The following is a 27,341-nucleotide window of genomic DNA, read 5'->3' on the forward strand; positions in this document are numbered from 1 at the left end:
TTTGTTTCCGGAATTCCTTCAGGCATTCCCTGGAAATTCTTATAAGGATTCTTTTCAACATCCTTTCAGTCAGTAATATCATACGAACTTCTCCAAAAAACGCTCGCAGAATTCCTTCGGGGATTCTTTCCGGAGTTCTCCAATAAACTGCTTCCGAAAATTCCACAGGAATTGTTTCTAGAATCCCTCCAAAAGTTCATTCCGAAATTCTTTCCGCATTCAGATTGCTTCTCGCAATTCTTAATGTTTTTTTTTCGGATTTTTCCAATCGATTTTATTTGAAATTTCTGCAGGGATTCATTCATTTCTTACATTTTTAAAGATTTCTGCCGAAGATCCTCAATAATATTCTTAAGATTCCTCCGGAAATCGTTTCAGGGATATCTCTCGGAATTCGTGGAAGAAGTCAATCCGATATTCTTCGAAGACTTCTCCCTGCATTTCCAGGCTTGCAGAGCACAAATTGCTCAATAAATTACTAACGGATTCAGACATTCTTCAAACTTTTTAAACCAAACAGTTTCATGTACATACTTTTTTCTTGAGATTTATCTTTTTTGATCTTTGGTAGTTTTATTTGCAACTAAGTATGGATCATAGATACCACTCAAAGTTTACAAAAAGCATAGATTTGACATATTAATTACTATTTCTAAACTAGACGAGCTTTGTTTTGTTTGAAAAATGCCATCATAACTCTAAACACAAAATCGCACTTGACGCGATAAATCAAACCAAACCTAGTTTGAACCAATCGGATATGGCAAGTATCATCCAAATATCCCAGGGTGCCTCGTGCCGCTTGTCGTCGGATTATTTCCCATCCACCATCCCAGGAGGTGGAATAATGACCTCAGAAAACCCGCCGGAGCTTGCAATGCTAACTGGGCAGGTACATAAAAACCAATTCATATGGATCGGGAGCTTGAACTGGATTGAACCTGACCTGCTGATTTCGTTTGGACAGTACAGGTGGCTGCCGGTGCAGTTCGGTTAAAGTGCATGGTAAAAGCAAAAATCAATAATTCCGCTTAAACGAACGAGTATCACCGATAGCATTGCAATCGAGCTTGAAATGGTTTGTTGATGGGATCATATTTGATTGACTGATTTACGTTGAAAATTATTTTCTGCTTTATTTTTAGATGATTAAAAATTTCCTAACAGTTTTTCCGAACATCAAATGGATGCAGCCTCTAACCTAGGATTCATGTGAGGAAACAAAGAGTGCCGCCAATTGTTGTCAGTTGCTTCAAATTTGGAGGATTTAGACTGGAGATCTTGAACTCCATTAGGGGAATCAAGGTTATCTTCAAAATCGCAAAGAAAGAAGACCGTCGCGTTTTGTCGGAAACTATAAAAGATCGTGAAGTTCTTTTGGAAGTAGAGAAGCACAATTGTTTTACTTATGATGACAAAACTGAACGTTTGTTGAAAGTCGTCTTGAAAAATCACTGACTATAAGTCACCTGAAAGGTCAAAAATGAAATAAATGATTCACTTAGATTTTCCACAGTCCAAGTAATCATTATGGAAAAGACAACTCGATATGGCAGTCGTCGGAAAGGGCTTTCTCTAGAATATTACTTGATTCACTTTAAAGAAGAATCCAGTGTGAAGTAAGAATCCAAAAAGTTTGTGTTAGCAAATTACGGGAAAAAACGGTAAGACTAACTTTTGGGATTGCCATTCGTGCAAACGAATCTTTGAGGCTCGAATCAGACAGATAAACAGCAATGTTTTTCGTTGCCGGAATTTCCCCGACAGAATCTCAAACAATTCTCATTTTTCATAACGGACGCTTGCTTAATACTCATACCCATCTGGTAAATTTATACCATGCTTAGTCACAAGCGAATTTTCATCCTACGGGTCACGGTGTCTTTGTGGATGAACATTATTACAAAAAATAGGTAAGTCTGAAATTTCGAACTAAAAACAATTAGACTTTGCTATTTCATTTGCGACCAAAATCAAAATAATCGGTCGGGGGGTCCAGAACATTTTTTTTATATTGTGTGAAGTATTCATGGATATGTGTTTTTGTACCGACACACATTGCGTTGAACATAGATACGGGACAAACTGCAAGATCAAACAATTTGAACACCTTGGCTTGGAAGGTAAAGTTGTTCTTGCTCAAAAGAGCTGTAATAAGCATATATGACATATGATATACGCATAATTGCAAAACTGTCTCAAACGTCATTTTAGTTATTGTCCACGAAAAACCTTGAAAATCGTACTTAAATTGGTCATAATGATGTAAGAAGTTATTAGGAAATATTTTCACTAGGTGAAGATGCATCGATATACTTACTTTACTTTTGCTGGCTCTACGTCCTTCAAGACATGACCTGCGTCACAATGTTACGCCAACTAACTCGGTCCATGGCTGCTAACCTCCAATTCCTCGATCGCCCCACACTTCCAAGATCCTGCTCCACTTGGTCAAACCACCTAGCTCGTTGCGCTCCCCTTCGTCTTGTACCGGCCGGATTTGAGTTGAACACCATTTTTGCGGGATTGTTGTCCGGCATTCTCACAACGTGTCCCGCCCATCGTACCCTTCCAGCTTTGGCGACTTTCGTGATACTGGGTTCACCGTAGAGTTGCGCAAGCTCGTGGTTCATTCTTCTCCTCCATACGCCGTTCTCACATACTCCGCCGAAGATCGTCCTAAGCACACGTCGTTCAAAAACTCCTAGCGCTTGCAGGTCCTCTTCGAGCATTGTCCACGTCTCATGCCCGTAGAGGACTACCGGTCTTATAAGCGTCTTGTACATGGTACACTTAGTACGGAAGTGAAGTTTACCAGACCGCAAGGTCTTGTGGAGTCCATAGTAAGCACGACTTCCGGCGATGATACGTCTTCGAATTTCTCTGCTGCAGTTGTTATCCGACGTTATCAATGATCCGAGGTAGACGAATTCGTCTACCACCTCGAACTCATCCCCGTCGATCGTCACGCGTCTGCCTATGCGAGCTCTATCGCGCTCGGTTCCTCCAGCCAGCAGATATTTCGTCTTCGACGTATTTACCTTCAATCCAACCCGATCTGCTTCACGTTTCAGCCTGGTATACTGTTCAGCAACCACCTGGAACGTTCTTCCGACAATGTCCACGTCGTCAGCGAAACAAATGAACTGGCTGGATTTATTGAAGATCGTGCCCCGCATGTTGAAGCCCGCCCGTTTCATAACACCTTCTAGCGCAATATTGAACAGGAGGCAGGAAAGACCATCGCCTTGTCGAAGTCCTTTGCGTGTTTCAAACGGGTCCGATAAAGCACCCGATATCTTCACACAGCACTGTACACTATCCATCGTTGCTTTGATCAGTCTAGTCAGTTTCCCGGGAAAACCATTCTCGTCCATAATCTTCCATAGCTCTTCGCGGTCGATGGTATCATAGGCCGCTTTGAAATCGATGAATAGGTGGTGCGTAGGTACTTGATATTCGCGACACTTTTGGAGGATCTGCCGCAACATAAAGATTTGGTCTGTCGTTGATCGCCCGTCCACAAATCCGGCTTGATAACTTCCCACAAATCTGCTTGCCAGTGGCGATAGACGGCGGAAGATGATCTGGGAAAGCACTTTATAGGCTGCATTAAGAATGGTGATCGCTCGATAGTTCTCACATTCTAACTTGTCACCCTTTTTGTATATTGGGTATATTATTCCCTCCTTCCACTCCTCCGGTAGCTGTTCTGTATCCCAGATCCTGGCTATCAATCGGTGCAGACAAGTGGCCAACCTGTCCGGGCCCATTTTAATAAGTTCCGCTCCAATACCATCCTTTCCAGCTGCTTTGTTGTTCTTGAGCTGTTTGATAGCATCCTTAACTTCGCCTATTGTGGGAGTTGGCACGTCTCCCTCATCCGCCGTACTGATGAAGCCATTCCTCCTGCTGTCTTGATCTTCCTGCTCTGCGCCGTTTAGGTGTTCATCGTAGTGCTGCTTCCACCTTTCAATCACCTCACGTTCGTCCGTCAAGATACCTCCATCCTTATCCCGGCACGTTTCGGCTCGCGGCACAAAGCCTGTGCGGGATGCATTCAGTTTCTTGTAGAACTTACGTATTTCTTGAGAACGATACAGCTGCTCCATCTCTTCGCACTCCAACTCTTCCAGGCGGCGCTTTTTATCCCGGAATAGATGGGTCTGCTGTCTTCGCTTCTGTTTGTATCGTTCCACGTTTTGACGGGTGCCTTGCTGCAGCATCATCGCCCGCGCTGCATTCTTCTCGTCCAAAACCGTCTGACACTCCTCGTCGAACCAACCGTTCCGTCGATTTGCTTCCACGAACCCAATGGCACCTTCCGCTGCGTTGTTTATGGCTGCTTTTAGACTACTCCAGCAGTCCTCAAGAGGGGCTTCGGTGAGCTCTCCCTCTTCCGGCAACGCTGCTTCAAGGCTTTGCGCGTAATCAGTTGCGACTTCGGGTAGCTTGAGTCGTTCCAGATTGTACCGTGGCGGGCGTCGGTACCGAATGTTGTTCACAACGGAGAGTCGTTGGCGCACTTTAACCGTCACTAGGTAGTGGTCCGAATCGATGTTTGCGCCGCGATAAGTTCTGACGTCGATAATGTCCGAGAAGTGTCTTCCATCAATCAAAACGTGGTCGATTTGCGATTCAGTTTGTTGGGGTGATCTCCAGGTGTACCGATACGGAAGGCTGTGCTGGAAGTAGGTACTACGTATGGCCATGTTTTTGGAGGCGGCGAAATCAATCAGTCTAAGGCCGTTTTCGTTCGTAAGCTGGTGTGCGCTGAACTTCCCTATAATCGGTCTAAATTCCTCCTCCTGGCCAACCTGAGCGTTGAGATCTCCGATAACGATTTTGACATCATGGCTTGGGCAGCCGTCGTATTCACGTTCCAGCTGCGCGTAGAAAGCGTCCTTATCGTCATCGTCACTTGCTAGGTGAGGGCTGTGCACGTTGATTATGCTGATATTGAAGAAACGGCCTTTGATCCTCAACTTGCACATTCTGTTGTCGATTGGCCACCACCCAATCACGTGCCTCTGCATTTCGCCCATCACGATAAAAGCTGTGCCCAGCTCATGTCTATTGCCGCAGCTCTGGTAGATGGTATAACCATCCCTATACGTATGTACCGTCGACCCTTTCCAGCAAACCTCCTGCAGCGCTACGATGTCGAACTTGCGGACCCTCAATAATTCGGAAAGAATGCGGGTACTTCCCAAGAAATTGAGAGACTTACAGTTCCATGATCCGAGTTTCCAATCGTTAGTCCGTTTTCGATGCCTGGGTCTATGCCGATTGTTCCGGTCCGAATTTACATTGTATGCTTCCTGTACTGATGATTTTTACGGCTGGCTTGTAAGGCCTGCACCAACCCCCTGTCTCGCCGGAGGATCATCGTGCACAGCACTGTTTAGAGTCCCACGCTGGCACTAGGACGATGATCAGCCGCTCCTAACATGGAGAACAGACGCTGTTTTGAGCCGCCCCTAACATGGAGAACAGACGCTCTGATAAGCTACACCCTCAGAAGAGAGGAGAGGAGCCCCCCTTCCCTGTCAGCATACGACCAAGGTTCCACCAGGGTTGGTTACCCGATCTTCCCTACGGTTACTCGTATCCCAGGCGGCACCACGGGGAGGTAGGGATAGGAGTTACTGGACAAGAGGCTAAGGTCCACAAATGGGGTCTATTTTATACCTGCAGGTACGCGAAGTACCAATGGTACGCATTGTCCAGTCATTTACCACCCATCGATATCAAACCTCGAATTTTCAAGAGCTTGTTTGTAGATTTGTATCTTGAGAACCTGACAACCTTGTGCGTTGAACATTTTATTGATTAGTCGCCACCAGCGAGTGACCAGTGAGTTACCGGTTGTCTGCTCTTCGAGTCCTCCGATAATTTTGTAAGGCTTATCACGCATGGCTAAACCCCCTCCTCCCCCCCTTGGAGCGTGACGTAATTTGTGCATGACCCCTAGATACAAAAGTGACTTATCCGCCTTTCAAAGAACACAATTTCAGTTATTCGAATTAACTAGTAGAGGGCTTCGCATGTGATAAACCTTGTTATAAGGCATGTAATATACTTGCCCCATGGTGCTGAAAAATACGCTAATTTGGATGGTATTTGACAAGTTTCAAATCTTATATTTTTTATGTTATTTTCTTAATGGCACAGTGCTTATGAAAAGATCAGAAACTAACATCATGAGGCTAAAATGGGTTTGGGATTTTTGTACTTATTTGCAGTACTATAACCCCATATTAACCCATCTACCGGCAGCTTCATATTTTCAAAATATTCAAATCGCGATAACTTTTTTGTTTCAATATTTTTGAAAAAAATTTCCACAACTTCTCAAAAAACTCTCTTATTTTCAGAATCTGTATCGGTTTTGAGCATAGGTCATCTATATTCGGAGATATTCCAAAATTCCTTGGGGGACCGACGCATAGCCATAACTATCGTAATTATCTTTGGCTACAGATTTTTTCTCATATTCGGTTATTCGCTTTTCAAAACTGAACTTTTATGAAAGTCTATTGTGAAGAAATTAAACAAATCGGTGTAAATGTTTTTGAGCAATGAGCTTTTATATTTTTGGTACCACTCTAGCCGTAACGAGATCTTGAAAATTTCTTAAAACATCATATTGAAATTTTATATGGGAAGTGTCGGTCCCCCAAGGAACACCGAAATATTTTTAAAACCAGTTGACCAATGGTCAATACCGACATAGATTCCAAAAGTAGAAGAGTTTTTTGAGAAGTTGTGAAAAAATGGTGGAAAAATATAGAGAAACAAAAAAGTTATCGCGATTCAAATATATTTTTGTGCTGAAAAAATGAAGCTGCCGGTAGAGGGGTTAAGCTAAATAATAGCAAACAAACTCATGAATACCTCTTCTGCTATCTGTCGAATTGAATTTCTTTCTTCAGCAAATTTCTTTATTATGGTTTTAAGAAAGAGCTTTCACAATGGGATAATAAGTTTGTACTTACATTACAGTACAAGCGTGTTTGGAACATACCTCAAAATTTCTTCATAGTAGTATCCATATAAACCTACATTGTCTTTGGGCCACCTTAAATCACCACCTATAAAGCTGCGAATTTCACAGAACACTATTTTTATAGTAAGGATAGTAAGAAACATATGTGAGATTGAATTCTCAAACATTTTTTTTTAATTTTGAACCGCCCTAATGTACATAAACACATAGATAGGCAAATTCAAACATATGTGCAAGTCTCTCGAAGTCAAAAAAAAAAATACTCTGGACCCCCCGACCGATTATTTTGGTTTTAGCAGCAAATTAACGCGAGAAACCTAGACTTTATTGTGGAGAAGTTTCAGACTTACCTATTTTTTTGTAATAAAATTGTTCTACGAAACACACCGTGCGGGTAACTGTTAAAACGGAAATACCCAAGGAAATTACTATTCCAATGATTTCGCAGGTAATTTCAGTTCATCCCCTTCAAACTTTCCTCTTGCGGGTGACCATCCAATTTTTTTTTCAAATCAAATGGAAATACCCATGTTAATGCCGCAGGAAACTTCTATTTCGTCTCTTCATCAACGGAAAATCCCAACAGAAATTTAGCAGGAAATGTACCTACTTCTAGTGACATGTCGCCCTCTGATTTTGAACTTTTAGCTGAACAATTGAATGATTTGTGCAATGTTCAAAACCTTCACTATAGCTGAAGCAGTCCAAGTTAAGTTTGATTAGGAATGCTCGTTTTTTGAATGGTGAAAAGGATGAATTGTTTAATTAGCTAACAGCTGATAATATACATATAGCAGTTATTACTGAAACTTATTTGGATAAAAACTTAACATGGATAAAAACTTAAAAGAGATCCAAACTTTTTGTTAATTTTTTTTTACTATTTGAAACCAAAGCTTATAAAGCTTATAACTTTAATGCAAAACATCGCTCATGGAGTAATTCGCAAAGCAATTCCAACTACAAAATTTTATCTGATGAGTGCTTCTCAGGATATTTTGAAATTTAAAACTGATTCACAACGATGACTCGATTACCCGAATGACACAGTTACTTTGCCTATTTTGCCTCACAAAGCTCCGCTCAATTTTGCACTTGAATTGACCTAAATTAGTGCACCGAAATCGAATTAAACCCATTGGAGCGGAAAAGTTTTCCACTTTTTTCAACCTGTCACAAGTGCTTTCCACCCCAAGATCACGATATGGTATCTCGGCAAAGAAAGCGCCTCCGGAAGCAACGCCTTTTCTCCTTCCGTTTGACGCCTCCTTTTTTTCCGTTCAGTCTTCACAACAGCAGCTGGAAGAAAAAGAAGACGTGCACAGGCAGCGTGCGCTTCTGATGGAAAGTAGGGTAGAATGGTCCAAAATGCTACTTCAAGGATTTGTGTCTACATTATAAAGCCATTCAAAGTGGCAATAGTAACTTTACAAAATTTCCTGGCTATCACTCAAATTTGGGACTTTTTACGGTTTTAAATTGTGTGAGGCCTTCCTTAGTCTAGTGATTAAAGTCTTCAGCTACAAAAAAGCCATGCTCTGTGTTCGATTCCCGGTCGGCCCAGGATCTTTTCGTAATGGAAATTTCCCTGACTTTCCTTGGCATAGATTACCATCTAGAAATGGCAACGTTGGTGAAGAAAGCTCTCAGACGTAATGCCAAGAAAAAGAAGAAGAAATCGTATCGAAAAGTTGGTTGAAAGCTGGGCCTCGTTCAAAATGACTCAATGTGTGGAGTAGGACGCCATTCAGTATGGAGAACTTGAAGTCAGCAACCAAACTTCTCCATGAGTTTGCGCCGTAGCATGGAAACGCTTTTTTGAATAGAATCAGCATAAAAGCTTACGACTTTCTTATGTTAACAGATTTTGGCTTCATTTGACAAAAAATACAACTTTAATCCTTTAAATTCAATGAGTCAGGGCATTTTACCCAATTAGTGCGTAATGGGCCATGTTCCCCTACATTAAGAAGGTCAAAAGAACCGCACCGCTTTTCTCGGCTTGACATGGCCTGCGTGATATAGCGTAATGTGGGGCAAACATTCGAGTTAGGCAAAAGTTTCTGTTCAAATTCAGATTACGTTCTACCTTAGTTTTTCGAAAACCCGCAATTTTTTAGTATTTTACAATGACAGTATTCATTATACAATACTAAAAAAACGATTTTTTGGGAAAAACGTAGATCAACATTTAGAGTGTTTTTCATGCAAAAATCTTTTTATGACTGGTAAAAGATATTTCTGACGAAAAAGTATTTCGTGTTTCAGTCAGCAAACTTTTTCCCCACACAAGTTTCAAACTCTTGCCCAGTAGTTCGTTTAAGACAATCAACTTAAATTGAGTATAATTGTAGCTCATATTTTTAAGGTCCACTGCGTGGTATCTACTTCTGTAATATTAACTATAATATTTTTCCGAAAATGTTGATTATTCCACCAAGGTTGAACTTTCACCACACCTTACTCTATCCGATGGAAATTGTAAAATGTACAGGAGCACAACCCCGGGGACAAGCAACAAAGGAACCAAATGTGACAGAAAAAAGCGTAACCGGCGACGATGGCTGCGCTCTCTCATTATGCAAATTAGATTTCTGTATGTACCCGTCCACAAATTACGACAATAAGGCCACAACACCAGATTGCACTTGGGAACGAGTCTCTTGCTCTCATTCTCTCAACTATAGCATTATATTTCTCTGGCAAGCTGCCCTTTTTCCCATAGCTCCACCATGCACATCCAGAATGAAACGGTCCCCATTACGGCAAAACTTCCCGGACACATGTCCTGTGGGTCCCCCCGATTTCTGAATCCGAGGCGATAAAAGGAAATCGACAGGATTTATTGCTGGACATAAATCCCGATCGCGCAAACAACGAAACTTGTCACGAAGGAATAACTTGCTGGAAAATTCCGCTCTATTTATCACGTTCGGCCGAATGGTCGTCGTCGTCGTCGTCGCTTGTTTGTCGAATTACTTGGATTCGAGGATTGAGGGGTGCGTGGGAACGGGTGGAAGCATTGCCATTAACATGCATCTTGCTCAAGTGCTGTCAGGGCACAAGAAATTATTCTTAAATCGAAAAACGTGTTACTTTAGAAGCAGTTAGAAAATGGTTCAACATTTCATGTAAAATACACGAGTTCAATAACGTCTTCGAATAGAAAGTTATAGAGGAAAACGCACACAGCAGTATCACAGATGTGTAGGGATAAGGATATAAAATGGTGAAGTTTGTGAAAAGTGAAAGCAGCACTTCGATGAACACCTGAATGACGCTGAGAGGGCAGACAATGATTGTCTAAATAACGGAGGAAATGTCTACGTCAAGTGTTATGAATATCCAAGTATAAAAACCGAGGAAAGATTTTCAATATATCCAGTCAATTTGTTTGTTTCGCGAATTATATGGGCATTGTTAGCCTAACATTTGAAAAGGTATATGTCTATGTCTACTAAACGTGACACGATTCTTATACCTTGATAATGGAAACCAAAAGGCAAACATTCAATCTGTTGGTATGCCTTGAAATTATGCACCACGGACGCCATCACTCATAAAATGTGCAACAATGTGCATGCAATTCCAATTCATCTTAAAGCGCAACCAGCCCCCCATCTGCGCACCCATTCCGGATATGCGGAACCATTACACCTGACGGGGCGGCAGGTGCGGAAGAGACACACTAATGGCACAAACTGTCACTCAACTCGAGCAGCCATTTTTCGACGTCTCAGGCACAAACACATGGTGGTGAGAATGATGTTGGCGGTGATGCCATAAGCCCGCTGCTGTGATGTGATGTCACAAGCTGAGGACGCATTTTTCTCGATCATCATCATCTTTGCCGGCCGCGGGGCCATGCGATGTTTTGGAGCTTTCCGTGTTCCGCTTCAGGTTTGCACTGTTCCCTCAGAAATCTGTGGGTGGTTGCCGCCGCCAGAGTGCTATATCCATTAATAAAGATTAGAAGGGAACCCGGAGCCTGTGGAACTCCGCCGTCGCGTTGCTGTGACAGGGCTTACGAGCACTTTGTTACCGGGCAGCTCGTTGTCCTTCGGGCTCGTGAAGGTGCATGAGCATGACGTGAACCGTGTAAAGTTCATTGTAATACGTGGGTTAACTCGATGCGGCAGCTGTCGCTCGACTTTGAGGCAACATTTTAGTGGCCTTTGGTGTTCCAGAAATTGTAAAATGGGGTGTCTCAAAACCAGGTGGACCAGGGTTTCCCAACTGGTGGTCCACGAACCTCAAGGGAGCTGTGAAAACTCCACTATTTTTTAATTTTGCTTTGTAGACCAGAGGCTCGCTGCATTCCTATGATTGTTTCTATTTGGATATTCCAAGCATATTGTTTGACTAAAACATTTTGCCTAGTGAAGTTATAATTTGTGGCAGATTTCTTCATTAGCCAAGAGGTATTCTGAGTAGATTTCTGAGTAGACTATGCACGAGTTTCTGAAAAGTTTGTAGGATAGTGAGAATTTCACGCATTAATGGCACACATCTCCCAATTGGACAAGAGCATGCCTCTGGAGCTGGCCTTCTGATGCTGCACAAGACAGTAGAATGTGTAGTTTCAAAGATTCCTTTGAAGTAAATCCTGAAGACAATTTTCGAAAATCTTGGTGAAAATCTGATGAATTTTGGGCGGAATCTATTTTTGAAATTTTCCCAAGGTCAAGTTTCCTAGATAGATATTCTTGAATATGGGAGTTATAACTTGATTATTTAAGCCATGATTTCAAGCTTTTTTTTAAGGGAGTCGCAGCTTCAAAAATGTTAGGCACCACTGAGTTAGACATTTACATTTCGAAATAGGTAGCTATTAACCTTAAATTGCTTCTTCTGGGTGCCACCATCAATTGCACTCGCGGGTAGGTTTCAATTTGAATATTTAATATTCGGCCTGTGAAATCGACTAGATCCCAGATTCTACGTTGTAGACCTTAAGCGCAAAATCCCACATCTCGGAACAATTTCCACCATTTGCCACCATCAACGGTCTCCGCGGGAGCATTCCAAGTGGAAGATAACCTTCCTCGACCTAGAAACCGTTTTAACAAAATCAAAGCGGGAGGGTTTTTCGAACGGATTTAGGGGAGCGTCATCTCATTTTCGGCCGCACAGTATCGAGGAAAGATGTTTCCCCCAAAAATGCTAACACATACACACACATTCGGAAACCATTTTCTTTTGTTCAGACTTTGAATTATTCATTTCGTTCTGCGTTGTGTCATTTCGTGTCGTTTTGGCAGCGAGCAGAGGGGTTGTTCATAAATCACGTAGCCCGCTTTTTTGGATGACTGATCCACTTCCCCTAATTCCGGGTAGAGTAAGAGATACATTTCGCATAAAGACGATTCACATAAAGCAATTTAACACAAAATTTCAAAGAATGCATGCTAAAACGTCCACGCTTCAAACGTTCTTGAGGGAAAACTCTCACCCATGAGGACTTTGAGACCTTGCTACACCCCAGAAACTTCACGTAATTTTTGAACGCGTAAGGATATCCCCCAGTAAGGATATCTTTCGCAAATGCGGCAGTCATTTTTACCTCTTACGCTAGCTGAAATTTAATCCCACGCTGTTTCGACATGGATGACTGGATCCCGTCTCCCTGTGAGTGGAACGCGCTTTTGAAGGAATGAAACGGAAATCATTATCCTTTTTCGGTGTAATTTGGAGATGGCACAAAGATATCGTGCAGTAAGCTTTCTGGCTGTTACTTTTATCATTGCTCCCTGTAGTGGTCGTTCCTTTTTCATAAAGCACGTGGAAGATGTTGGGAAATTGAATGTACTCGAGCATGAGAAAATGGGTTTGGGATACCTATTCGCTTGATTTAATAGGTATTCGTTACAAGACTATTACATAGAAAGCGATCGATATTTTTTTTCTTCAAAGATTCTGAACATGAACTGCGACGCAGACATAACGATGTATGTCGGTTGCCTATTTCTTTTCTATGTTTTCTGCAAACATGGATTGAAATCTTTTATAAAGCGTATCGAAAATATTCAAAAGTTTTTTGATTGATTTTTAAAACCATTTTTTTTCCTTAAGGCGGTGAATACTGGCACGCCTATCCAATTGTATTAATATAAATTCCTCATACAGTGCTGTTCTGAATAATAGCAGCGCATGTCGATTTTCATACAAAATGCTCAACTTTGACATGCTGTAGTTTTGTTCCCTTTCAAGCAATCGAGTTGAAATTTTATCCACAGAACTACAAATATGCCCAATATTGTAAACACAAAATTTCAAAATTTTCTAAGCCCCTGCCGGAAAGTGAGATACTAGGTGAAATTGTTCGAAAAAATAGCAGTTTTAAAAAATTTAATTTCGGCTTGACATTATAGTTTTAAATTGTATATCACTTACCATTGGAACAATCTCCTCCTACTTATCAAACCTACACCTAAACCGAAAATGTTTAAAATATTTGTAGAAGAAAAATTTTAACTCAGAAAAAACTGAAATTTTGTAGTTACAAAATTGATCATACTTGTAGTTCTATGGAGAAAATTTCAGCTCGATTGCATGAAAGGGAACAAAACTACAGCATGTCAAAGTTGAGCATTTTGTATGAAAATCGACATGCGCTGCTATTATTCAGAACAGCACTGTAGCAATCAATGATGTGTCATATAGCATAAGCTAGTATTTTGTATAGACAGTGATATAAAAATGATCACATGCATTGAGATAAAATTTCGGCAATTGACAAAGTTTGAATTATGTGCGTGTATAACGACAACTTGATATAACCCAATTAAGCCTTCCGAAGGACACTTTGGATGATGACATAAATTGCATGAACCAGTTCCGAGAATCCTTATGAAATCGATTACAGTGTGTGTTTGTTTTTCAATTTGGCCTGCCCAAATTACCTCACTGGGAAAACAAGGTGCATCATAGACTGATTCAAAAGGGGAACGTTTGTCTAACCAGGAGATATTCGAAAAAAATCCGTGTATTCTTTGTTCTTACCTAACGTTTTGCGATCTTTGTGTGCTTCTCAGACATTCTGCATAAACATATGGAAAAAAGTAGCCATCATATCTAGTTACAAACTACGTTTTCACCTTACGCTAAGTAATTCGAATACTCAGTTGAGTGCAACATATTTTTGAGTATTCTATAACTAAGAAACCTCAACTGTTCCATTCCAGACTATTAACATTGTGTTCCAGCCTACTGTACAATGTTGATCCAACAAATGCACCAACAGCAAACGATAAACAATTTGATCAGGAATAAATATTGTACTCCAGATCAAAAGTTTGAGGTCAACCTCTAGTAACCCCAATGCTATGTTTGAAGCTCATACCTCTACCTCAAGGTCTACTTTTAAAGTATGAGTTAAAAATAGAGTTTAAAATCAGTTTCACTAAATTACAATGCTTTTTAAAATTATTTATTCGACCTTATTTCAACAGACCTAAATTTTCATAATTAGTTACGAATCATACATATGCACATTATACATTGCCCTGATTTTAAGAAATTGACTTTCAAACTGTTTGACAAAATACTGCCAAGTTTGTACTAATTTTGTTTAACACATTTTAAAATAAAAAAATGCGGAAAACAACAACTGAATACCAATGACGATGACCAATCCTTTCGCTTCAGTAAACAGCAATTCGACTTGCACAGGAATTGTAAACACTTGTATACCTGCACCCGCACTGCCATTGCACTAAAATAATGCAGTAATGAAATCCGTCACTGACAGTTCTTTAAGTAAAACCACCAACCGGTAACGACCAGGCCACTAACCTCATCCAGCACGCAGTAACTGAGCAAACCATCGAGCTACCCGAGTAAGAGGACATACCAAAATAATGCTAAAACAAAAGAGAACAATAGAAGTTAGAAGGATAGAAGATAGAATAGAAGATAGAAGATAGAAGATAGAAGATAGAAGATAGAAGATAGAAGATAGAAGATAGAAGATAGAAGATAGAAGATAGAAGATAGAAGATAGAAGATAGAAGATAGAAGATAGAAGATAGAAGATAGAAGATAGAAGATAAAAGATAGAAGATAGAAGACAGAAGATGGAAGATAGAAGATAGCAGATGGAAGATAGAAGATAGAAGATAGAAGATAGAAGATAGAAGATAGAAGATAGAAGATAGAAGATAGAAGATAGAAGATAGAAGATAGAAGATAGAAGATAGAAGATAGAAGATAGAAGATAGAAGATAGAAGATAGAAGATAGAAGATAGAAGATAGAAGATAGAAGATAGAAGATAGAAGATAGAAGATAGAAGATAGAAGATAGAAGATAGAAGATAGAAGATAGAAGATAGAAGATAGAAGATAGAAGATAGAAGATAGAAGATAGAAGATAGAAGATAGAAGATAGAAGATAGAAGATAGAAGATAGAAGATAGAAGATAGAAGATAGAAGATAGAAGATAGAAGATAGAAGATAGAAGATAGAAGATAGAAGATAGAAGATAGAAGATAGAAGATAGAAGATAGAAGATAGAAGATAGAAGATAGAAGATAGAAGATAGAAGATAGAAGATAGAAGATAGAAGATAGAAGATAGAAGATAGAAGATAGAAGATAGAAGATAGAAGATAGAAGATAGAAGATAGAAGATAGAAGATAGAAGATAGAAGATAGAAGATAGAAGATAGAAGATAGAAGATAGAAGATAGAAGATAGAAGATAGAAGATAGAAGATAGAAGATAGAAGATAGAAGATAGAAGATAGAAGATAGAAGATAGAAGATAGAAGATAGAAGATAGAAGATAGAAGATAGAAGATAGAAGATAGAAGATAGAAGATAGAAGATAGAAGATAGAAGATAGAAGATAGAAGATAGAAGATAGAAGATAGAAGATAGAAATAGAAGATAGAAGATAGAAGATAGAAGATAGAAGATAGAAGATAGAAGATAGAAGATAGAAGATAGAAGATAGAAGATAGAAGATAGAAGATAGAAGATAGAAGATAGAAGATAGAAGATAGAAGATAGAAGATAGAAGATAGAAGATAGAAGATGGAAAATGGAAAATGGAAGATAGAAGATAGAAGATAGAAGATAGAAGATAGAAGATAGAAGATAGAAGATAGAAGATAGAAGATAGAAGCAAGGTGTGTGCATTTTACTCTGTAGCCAGAGTAAGGTGTAATCACTTGGCGAAAGCGGCTTGGAGGCCATCTTTAACTTACTGGCTGGCCGTTTTGTTTACAAACATTACTGCCTTGCCTGGATGATGCTGAAACTGAAACTAGCTGTGGACGAATTTGTCAAAAAAGAAAGTAAGGAGTAGAACACACAAGGAGCAGTCGGAATAATTCTTGACAACACTGTTTCTTCAACCAATCAGGAGTAAATCTCTCGACTACCTGTCTCAGTTGTTTGTAAACAAAACGGCCAGCCCTTCCTCACCTATCCTGTCTCGTTTTCTCCACAAAGTGAACATAATAGAACACCTTAGAGAATTGAACGCGCCTTGGATAGAAGATAGAAGAAAGAAGATAGAAAATAGAAAAAAGCTTCCAAACAAACAAACAACAAATTTAAAGATTCGAATATTACTTCTCAACGACAGAATTTGATAAACATTTGAAATTCTTATTTACTCGGAAATACTTCGGGACATAAAAGTGTGAAAATATGCCATCGGTCGCGCACTGCTGAAGAGAGGGTGGTGAAGATGATGAGCCGGGTTGTAAATGGTTGAAATTGCATTCGCTTTCGGATTTAGTGGTGAAGTGACGTCCAAAGGGGACCGGAGGTGGCCCCAGCTTGAATCAATAAATCTTCGCTAATTTATATCAATTTTAATTGTGTAAATAAATAATTTCGCTTCATTTCGCGCTCTTTTGCGGTCGTGCCCGCTGGATATGGTCCATTAAAGTTGGACGCGATGAATAATGGTGATGATGATGACGACGAGGATGATAATGATGACGTCCGAACAAACTGGCTGGAAAGTGTCCGTGATGACAAATTTATAACCGGAGACTGCATAATGTCTCGCGATGGCGAGGGTCTGTGGCGCTCGATATACGTTTTTTTTCTGTGAATATCTTTTTAAAATCGTTTATTACCGCTTCTTGAAACTCATCGTGTTTTTAAGAATCTTCCTAATAATTCTTTTATTAGCAACATTACATTCATTTCATATAATAAGGTGATCTGTTTAAGACAACACAACATGATAAAACTAAATTAAGCTTTTAGTAACATTCTGTTAACAACATATTACATTTCATTTGCTGCAGAAGTTCAGATTTTTTACAGGTGAGCAGTGTTGTGAAAAACTCAATTTCTCACAACTCACGTTTGAGATTTTTCATGCGTGAGTTGTCAATCACACAATTCAGCAGTCAAAAAATCACGGATGAGTTGGCTCACCTTTTTGACTCATTGTCTCGTATTTCCACAGTTTACTCACACACGGCAATAATTTCTTGTTAGTCTGGTAAAATTATAGTAATCCTTTCTAACGTAATCAACAATATTCGGGTTTCACGAGTTTTGGCCGGGTTTTGCGACTGAATCATTTTTTACGGTTTGAGTTGATGATAATTTCCGTCCTGTTCACAATCTAATAAGAGATAATCCTATTCCAAGAACCGGCCATTTGTGTCCGATGTTTAAACACCCAAAGGAAATTACGATAAAGAAAATCTTCCATTATTCCGAGACCAAGCCTTATTAAAATCCTTCCTCTTTCCGCTGAGCAAGGGTCCAATTCCATAGAAAATGAAAAAAAAACGACTCGACAATGAGATTTTAGTCGTCGCAGAACACGAAAGTAGCATCTCAAGACTCGAAGTGGTATCACCACTCCCACGAAAGGATACATCCCGAAAACAAGATTGCCCCATTGCCGGCATCTTCGGACCAACCACCGGAACTCTCTCGGTAATTTCCCATATAAAGGAGGTTTTGTTTTCTAAGTACCACACCCCCAACTCCATGTTACAAACCGGTTTTATCCACTTACCTATTTTGTTCTTGAGATCTATACATTGCGATATGTGTGGAAACTGGAGGATTTTGCGCCATTTTTTGCTTTTACCCTTATTGCTGTCGGACCCTCCTGGAAAAAGAGAAAGAGAAAAGGAAGGCATCTTTAATATCACCCGGTTTTTGGAAACGAGAGCTAGTTGAGCTATGCAGGTATGGTAGCGACTAGATGTCTAAAAAAAATAGGAATTCAGGAGACTTTAATCTTGAAAAAATACAACATACATGAATCAAAAAAGGATCTAAAAGAGAACAGACAAATAGAAATCAAACCAAATTAATATATAAAAATTTTCATGACAATTAATTATACAATCTGAAAAAGCATGACACAACAAATATTTGACGAATTCCATCCAGAATGAGTCGAAAAAAATAAAAATGGTGCTCGATAATCTTAGATTTGGATTAAATTTTGCACATGTTTTTGGTATGGTAGAAATGATTCCCATAAAAAAATCGATAATCGAGAATAATGGCCTATACATTTTTGCACGCAACTTATTTGAAAAATTCCAACTACGATACTGTTTATTTTAGAGAAAAATGTTCTATAAAGAAGTTGTAGTGAACAGTTTGGACCAAAAGAAAAAAATATACACTGCTACCAGCCCTGTAACATGGAACATCATTGGCAGAATACCGGAATTCCCAAGACACCGTATCAAATAACGTAACTCCGTGTGATCCCCCCATCATTTTTTCGGTATTTACACCATGAATTAACAAACGAAAATTAAACTCTTGGTTCATGCTCGCAGGTGAAAACCCCATACCGCGCTAAGACCTGCAAAGAAGTTCATTAGCATAATTAGCGTTTGAGGCTGAGGATTGGAAGCTGTCTTGTGCTGTCTGTTTCTTTCTTTTCTCCGCCGTCGCCGCCGCCGTCAGCTGCCGATGGCCACACTCAATTAGAAGCCCACCTACATACCTATTGCTTTGCCGGGTGCAAATTGAGCCATTTGGCAGGCCGTAAAAAGCGAGCACTTTGCGGGCCTTGGATCCGGTGATCATTTATTACCGCGCTTTGGGTTAATTGGAAAAATCCCACCTGTCGCTGGTTCGTAGGCTTCGCTGGCGATAACTGGTTGTATGAGGGGGTAACGCGTATCACAATATGGTGATGTGCTTTTGGGATAATTCCGGAAATGGGATGTTTTGCTAGTTCACATAACTGTAAATTAGTCATAAATTTTCAAATAATAACCTAGCCGAATTGCCACATGGCTCTTTCAAACAGTTATCCAGAAGGTTCACTAACGATTATGACTCGTTGGTGATTCCTGACATCTCGTTCAGAATACTTCTAAACAGAAAACAAACATATGAGCACTTGTGTTTGATCCTCCGGCTCTCACTTATTGCTCTCTGTAACAATCATGATTTGCAGTACATCATGAGTGCCAGTTTATCGTATACTGCTACAGCTCCGATTGGATCGAGGGGATAGCAGTGCATGATGAAACCCCTCTAAACAAGCTCCTCCAAACCTGGGGGACACTATTGTTATCGGATATTCGGGGATTGTTTATCGTGCCAAAAAAGTAAAAAACCTACCCCACTAGTAAAAATCGAGAAAAATGGATTTTATCATCACTCTCTCTTTGGGGCTCTCTTCCGCTGCTCTTATTAATCAAGTTGTAACATTGCGATGCATTGCCGATCATGGACCGGTGGACAGATGAGATATTTTCCTTCGCATACTTGGATCATTCTTCAAAATCAAATGAGAACGAATTCTTCAATGCCTGATTCAGCTATACCAATGTACAGTGTTTGCTCTATACTTTTATCGTGAGTACTGCATGACATTATTGTTTGAAATTATTCAAATATCAATATTCCTTTGAGCACTAGGATGACTTATTGTTAAGCTTTGTTTTCTTCGTCATCGACGAAGAGAAAACTATCACTGCAGATACGCCTATATGAATCCAATAGAGGTCAATGAAAAAAAAAATGTGTTGCAAAACTCGATTTTTTCAGCACTCGTCGTATTTATCCATGGAGCCTTTCTGAGTAAATTTCTGTTTACTTTTTTCCTGCAGAATAAATCATCATTTTTTACGATACTACATATATCAGAGTAGATAATGATTAATTACGCAACTGAAAACAGTTACATAATGACTTTTAAGACTTATAATTGAGTGTACAAGACCGCTTCATGACAAATTGGCGTGATCCAGCCAACACACTTTTCATATGCTGAAAAACACAAAAAAATGTGCATATCTTTTTCGTTTCTTTATGGATATTATTCAATTTTCATAACTTACCGAAAAATTCTTCTTCTGGATTGTCATGGGGTACTAATATTGTACATATCTTCCATTCAACCATTCAATCATCCATCTCAGAAACCAGATGAGCTAGAGGGTTGGTGTCTTCGGCTAAGTTGTTCAATAGTTCAAAGGCTTTCTGGTAGGGACAAACCAGATTGGGAATTCGTACGCTTGGCTGCGCATATAACAATTTTTATTTCAATTTTCTATATCTCAAGAACCTGATACGCTAAAAGATTGTTGTCTTCGGCAAATTTGTTCAGCAAATCAAAGGTATCTAGCATTGACAAACCTGATTGGGAATTCATCCGTTACACGGCAAACTTTCTTCAATCTTCTATATCTAGAGATTCTGATTAGCTAGAAGGTTGAAGTCTTCCGCAAAGTTGTTCGGTATATTAAAAGCAATTTGACAGTGGCAAAACTAATTGAGAATTTATCCGCTAGGTGGCACAAGTATGAAAAATCTTCTATCTATCATATCAGCACATTCTGATACACTAAAAGGTGGGTGTCTTCAACAATGGTTTTCATCAGATCAAGGGTTATGGCAAAAATAAACGTGATTGGGAATCCATCAGCAAGGTGGCGCACAGTATTTCGATCGGCCGAAATCGTGAACTTAATTCTGTAGCACCTTTAAACGTGATTTTTTCGGAATGGTGTCTTCGGACGAAAATTTTCTAAAAATATAGCGCATATATTGACGGTAAATGTTAGTTCGCAACTTTGCCACGGGCGGCGCTGCGAAAATATTTTTTTGAAATGACGATCTTTAAATATGATGTCTTCGGCAAAGTTGTAGATAATCCAAATACAAACAACTTTGCCAAAGACACCTAGTGTGTATTCAGCCGCATTTCCAAAATACGGGAGTATTTTATGAACGACCCCCTAAAACTAGTTTTTCTCGTATATTTTGAAAATGCGATGTTTCCGGTAGCAACAATGTTCTACAAAATTGTGTTAACAGTCAAAATGAATCATTCTCTAGAAGACACTAGGTTTCTAAAGACCAAGGAAAAGCAGTTATAACCGTTTAAGTGTAAAAATCAGTCATTTTTGGGGTCCGTGTATTTATTCGGGTGGCAGCTGGTGGCAGATGAAACCTAATAGGATTCAAAATACATCATTAGTAGTTGTAAATGTCGATAGTGTCATTAGTATCCACGAGTATCCCTTTTACTTAGAGGAAGTTTCATCAATGACTCTTATTACCCTGTAGTACTTAGTTATATGATGGGTAGAGGACTATGTGACTCCAAACTTCTTCTTTTTCTTCTCCTTGACACATTCTTCGTCTTTATACAAACACTCAATAGGTTCCAAATACTTTTATGAAGAAAGTTCTCAATTAGTCTTTACAAAATGACTCACCATACTACTATTCTTCGCTTGCAGTTTTAGCTATTTTTCGTACATAGACACTATAGTAAGTGCAAGCTATGCAAATTTGGTGAAATATTCTGTTGAGAAAAGAATAAATCATTGAATCACTATTCTGTGAATCAAATCAGTGTTTAAATGTTAACGCAGTGCTTATGGTTGCAACACTCTTTTACAAAATGATCTGATATTGAGGCACTTGCCTGAGTTTGGATTTGAATTTGATACATCAAATTAATTAACTCATTACGCGTGGTAAAGATGGACAAATTATGGGTGAAATTATGAAAAAAATCCACGTGCTCGGCTGGGATTTGAACCCAGGACTCTTGTATGCTAGACGAGCGCTTTACCAACTAAGCTACCGAGCCACTTGGTGACCCAATAACTGAGTTGGTTACAAGTTTAGAATTCAAATCCCTACAGACCACGCGGACCCCTTTCATAACCAATATCCATCCATCTCTTGTTCCTACACACGCGGAGCGAGCGAGTGCGATTTATTTAGTGTTGAAACTTGTTTGCCTATCGTACCTACAGGGATTTGAATTCTAAACTTGTAACCAACTCAGTTATTGGGTCACCAAGTGGCTCGGTAGCTTAGTTGGTAAAGCGCTCGTCTAGCATACAAGAGTCCTGGGTTCAAATCCCAGCCGAGCACGTGGATTTTTTTCATAATTTCACCCATAATTTGTCCATCTTTACCACGCGTAATGAGTTAATTAATTTAATAACCATGCGGATTGGATTACCGAACAGCTCAATATAAGTGTCAGTTTATATTAGAGTGTACTGCCTCTCTGTAGAAGTCAAGTCGTCACTTGAGTGAGAACGACACGTTGATAGCCTTCCCACATCTTTACTCTTCCACAATACAGTTGTTGTGGAAGCGATGTAGGTACGATAGGCAAACAAGTTTCAACACTAAATAAATCGCACTCGCTCGCTCCGCGTGTGTAGGAACAAGAGATGGATGGATATTGGTTATGAAAGGGGTCCGCGTGGTCTGTAGGGATTTGAATTCTAAACTTGTAACCAACTCAGTTATTGGGTCACCAAGTGGCTCGGTAGCTTAGTTGGTAAAGCGCTCGTCTAGCATACAAGAGTCCTGGGTTCAAATCCCAGCCGAGCACGTGGATTTTTTTCATAATTTCACCCATAATTTGTCCATCTTTACCACGCGTAATGAGTTAATTAATTTAATAACCATGCGGATTGGATTACCGAACAGCTCAATATAAGTGTCAGTTGATACATCACTTAATTTGCTACTCCCCGCATCATTCTTGCACGTGTCATGTAGTAAACACTAGCCTGCTAGTTTATCTTTTTGGTCTTTTAGTGCTATTATTCGACCAATTAAGCGTGTCAGCTGTATAATGCTAGCACGCAGAGCGAATTAAAGTGCTATTTGGTTACTTGGGATGTACGAAAAAACGCAAAAATCTCAAGTGAAAAATAGTTGTAGGGCGAGTCATTTCGTAAAGCGTCTTTTCAGGAGACTGAGAACTTTCTTCAAAAAGTATTTGGAACCTATTGGTTGTGCATAATGATGAAGAATGTGTCAAGAAGAAGAAAAAGAAGAAGTATGGAGCCAGTGATGCATTTTGAACTGAACGCGAGCCAAAAGTGAACTGAACGCGTTCTAATTTTGCACAAGAACCTAGTAAGCATTGAACTCTCGTGCAAGATTCTGCACCTGCTCAAGAACGGCCCGTTCACTTTAAAATGCACAACGAAGCTGAAAAACAGAAAAACTACATCAGAACATATTTAATTCATGGCATTACAAATATATGGAACCATTAAAGTTTCCAAACATCCTTGCTGAACTTCCGCATTGAAATATGTCGTGTATCTGCCACGAAGACAGTTTTCAATTTGCGTTCAGTTTTCAGCTCGCTCGGGTTCAAAATTTTGAACTGCTCATTGTTCAAGCCTACTTGATCCCTCGTTCAAAGGTTTGAACTTGAACGCAAACTGAACGCGTTCAAATGCAACACTGTGGAGCCACATAGCCCTCTACCCATCATATAACTAAGTACTACAGGGTAATAAGGGTCATTGATGAAACTTCCTCTAAGTAAAAGGGATACTCGTGGATACTAATGACACTATCGACTTTTACAACTACTAATGATGTATTTTGAATCCTACTAGATTTCATCTGCCACCACCCGAATATATACACGGACCCCAAAAATGACTAATTTTTGCACTTAAACGGTTATAACTGCTTTTCCTTGATCTTTAGAAACCTAGTGTCTTCTAGAGAATGATTCATTTTGATTGTTAACACAATTTTGTAGAACATTGTTGCTACCGGAAACATCGCATTTTCAAAATATACGAGAAAAACTAGTTTTAGGGGGTCGTTCATAAAATACTCCCGTATTTTGGAAATGCGGCTGAATACACACTAGGTGTCTTTGGCAAAGTTGTTTGTATTTGTATTATCTACAACTTTGCCGAAGACATCATATTTAAAGATCGTCATTTCAAAAAAAATATTTTCGCGGCGCCGCCCGTGGCAAAGTTGCGAACTAACATTTACCGTCAATATATGCGCTATATTTTTAGAAAATTTTCGTCTGAAGACACCATTCCGAAAAAATCACGTTTAAAGGTGCTACAGAATTAAGTTCACGATTTCGGCCGATCGAAATACTGTGTGGCGCTAGCAAGTTTTTTTCGATATCCTGATGAGCTAGCAGGTTGGTCGCAGTAACAAGTGGGAATCTATCCACTAGGTGGTACTGATAATATTTTTTTTCATTTCTTGAGATCCTGATAGGCAAACAGTAACAAATTTCCACCATCTTCTATATACGAAGATCCTGGTAAGTTAGAAGGTTGGTGTCTTCGACAAAGTTGTTGAGCATACAAGGCAGAGGCAAAAATTATTTGGAATTTATGTGCTAGGTGACGCTAGTAACAAATTATCTTCTATCTTATGTATCTTAAGATTCTGATTAGCTAGAAATATGGTGTCTTCAGCAAAGTAATAGAGCTGAGTGGTAATTCATCCACTAAATGACGCTAGTAATTTTTTTTCCCTCTTCTGTTTTAGAGATCTAGATAAACTAGAATGTTAGTTGCAGTAACAAGCGGGAAAATATCAACAGTACTAACAGAATCTCTTGTATCTCGTGAACCAGAAAAGCAAGAAGGTTGGTGTCTTTGGCAAAGTTGCTTAACAGATCAAGGGCACTGAAAAATATGATTGGACATTAATCCGCAAGATGGTGCTAGATATAGCCTTTTCAAACCATTTGAAGATATTCTCATGTGCTAGAAGGTTGGTGTCTTTGACAAAATTGATCAGCAGATCAAATGCCATTTGTGATGAAAAACTGATATGATAATTATCTGCTCGATAGCGCAAGTAGCAAACTTTCTTCAATCTTTTGAATCATAAAATTCTGATATGCTACACTCGAGGCGCTCGTATCGCTTTTGGTCGAGTTTGACGTTTACGCACTACCGCCATCTAGTTTCCGTAATGCGAAAATCAGTATTTTTAGCATTGGATGTTAATGTTTGTAGTACTATGTTTGAAACTGATCATTGTTCAAACTGTTTTGTCAGTTTGTATGTGCTAGAATGTCGATACCTTAGCCAAGAAAATCTTTCGTAGCGTAATAAAAGTTTGTATGATGAATGACCTGATAATTTTGAACAATTAGATATAAGCATACTTTGCACTGTTCCGCAAACCAAAAATCATGCTTGTTGTGAATATTTCGAATAAAAGTTTTATAGACGACCGTTTCAATATTCAACTTGAACACTAATGTTTTGATAATACTGAAAATTAGTGCAATCCAAGTAGAAGTACATGGGTAGTTCATTAAAACTATATTAATGGTAAACATACACTTGTAAAAAACATAGTATAAGTTAGGAAATCTTAATAGCAAAAATCTTGAGAACGCTACCTTGTGGATATACTTAAATCATATATATTTGCAAATTGTTGATAAAATTTACGGTGATAAATTAATTACCGAACCGATTACCGAACAGCTCAATATAAGTGTCAATTTATATTAGAGTGTTACTGCCTCTCTGTAGTAGTCATGTCGTCACTTGAGTGAGAACGACACGTTGATAGTTTTCCCACATCTTTACTCTTCCACAATTGCCCATTGCACGTTGACGTCATCAGAAAATCGCTCTCTTTCCCTCCTTCGGGAAATCTGAAAACAACGGTGCCAGTACCTGTCAAAATTGAAAGGGGTCCGCGTGGTCTGTAGGGATTTGAATTCTAAACTTGTAACCAACTCAGTTATTGGGTCACCAAGTGGCTCGGTAGCTTAGTTGGTAAAGCGCTCGTCTAGCATACAAGAGTCCTGGGTTCAAATCCCAGAAGAGCACGTGGATTTTTTTCATAATTTCACCCATAATTTGTCCATCTTTACCACGCGTAATGAGTTAATTAATTTAATAACCATGCGGATTGGATTACCGAACAGCTCAATATAAGTGTCAATATTTACGGTGATAATTAAATTGTTTTTCAACGAATCTGCAAATATAATTGTTCTGGCAGCACTGCCGCGTCGATGAGACGTGAGAAGTGAGCACCCGTTGACAGAGACGGGTGAGAAATGAAAGAAGTGAAGGGATGGCAGATGTGATAGGACTGTCATCGGTAGCATAAGAAAATAAAAACTAAAACAAGAGTGAGAAGTTGTGATGTCTAGAAAGTTTGCGTAATTTGTAAATCAGTAGAAGCAAGTGTGTTTGAGGTGTTTTGGGCGAGTTTTCGTGTAAATCATACAAGCAAAACATTTGTGGTTAGGTGGGAGTCGAGTTTCCAAAACCACGTAGAAGTTTCAATACTTAGACGGTAACAAGACGACGCGGGAGACAACCCACAGACAGACCACAGTAAGAACGGACACTTAATATGTGCGATTTGGAAATACTGCCGGAGAAGTTGAGATTGTGCAAAACACTTAACGAGCGTGGAGCAGGAAAACCAGAGGAAGGAAACATCTGCCCAAAATAAAACGAGCTGATTTGCAAAAAATGTTTGAGCCGACTTGATACGAACAATAAAAGTCTACAGGGGTGAAAACCCGACAGAATATTTTGAATCTCTTTGATAAGCTTCAGCTACATCTTAGCAGTCTTAGTCTTCTCTGAGGCGCTAAAATTCTAGCAAACAAATTCTCAATAAGATTTTTCACCGCCAGATAATCGTTGTCCCGCCAAACAGTTTTACCAAAGACACATATCATCTAGTTTATCTGAAACTATAGATATAGAAAAAAAAATGTGTTACTAGCATCACCTTGCGAAAAAAAAATCTCAATCGGAATCAGATAGCCTTTGATCTGCTGAACAACATTGTCCAAAATACCAACCTCCAAGCTGTGATCAACTGTGTATCCCACGATATAGAACAATGAAAAATGTTGATAGCGCCGCCTAGCGGATGAATCGGGTTTGTTACTGTCAATTGATCTTCTGAACATCTTTGCCGAACCTTCTAGCTTATCAGATTCATAAGATACGGAGAATGAAGAAAATTTGTTACTGGACCATGTTTCCAATTTCTTCGGACCATAAACTAGAAGAATATTTCGATAAGTTATAACAATTTGAACATGATGGATTTTGTCATGCACATTTTAATG

At 39.3% G+C, this 27,341-nt stretch overlaps 1 protein-coding gene across 5 annotated transcripts in view; it reads right to left on the reverse strand.

Moving 5' to 3' along the window:
* The window catches only part of LOC5567507 (G protein-coupled receptor kinase 2), a 353,686-nt gene that overhangs the window by 161,639 nt on the left and 164,706 nt on the right, over positions 1–27,341 (reverse strand). For all 5 annotated transcript variants that reach the window (XM_021837716.1, XM_021837714.1, XM_021837712.1 and 2 more), the window contains one exon: positions 18,003–18,098. In XM_021837716.1, the coding sequence (XP_021693408.1) occupies positions 18,003–18,098 (96 nt within the window). The remainder of the gene's footprint in view (positions 1–18,002; positions 18,099–27,341) is intronic.

The sequence above is a fragment of the Aedes aegypti genome, chromosome 1, assembly GCF_002204515.2.
Source record: "Aedes aegypti strain LVP_AGWG chromosome 1, AaegL5.0 Primary Assembly, whole genome shotgun sequence".
NCBI classification, from domain to species: domain Eukaryota; kingdom Metazoa; phylum Arthropoda; class Insecta; order Diptera; family Culicidae; genus Aedes; species Aedes aegypti.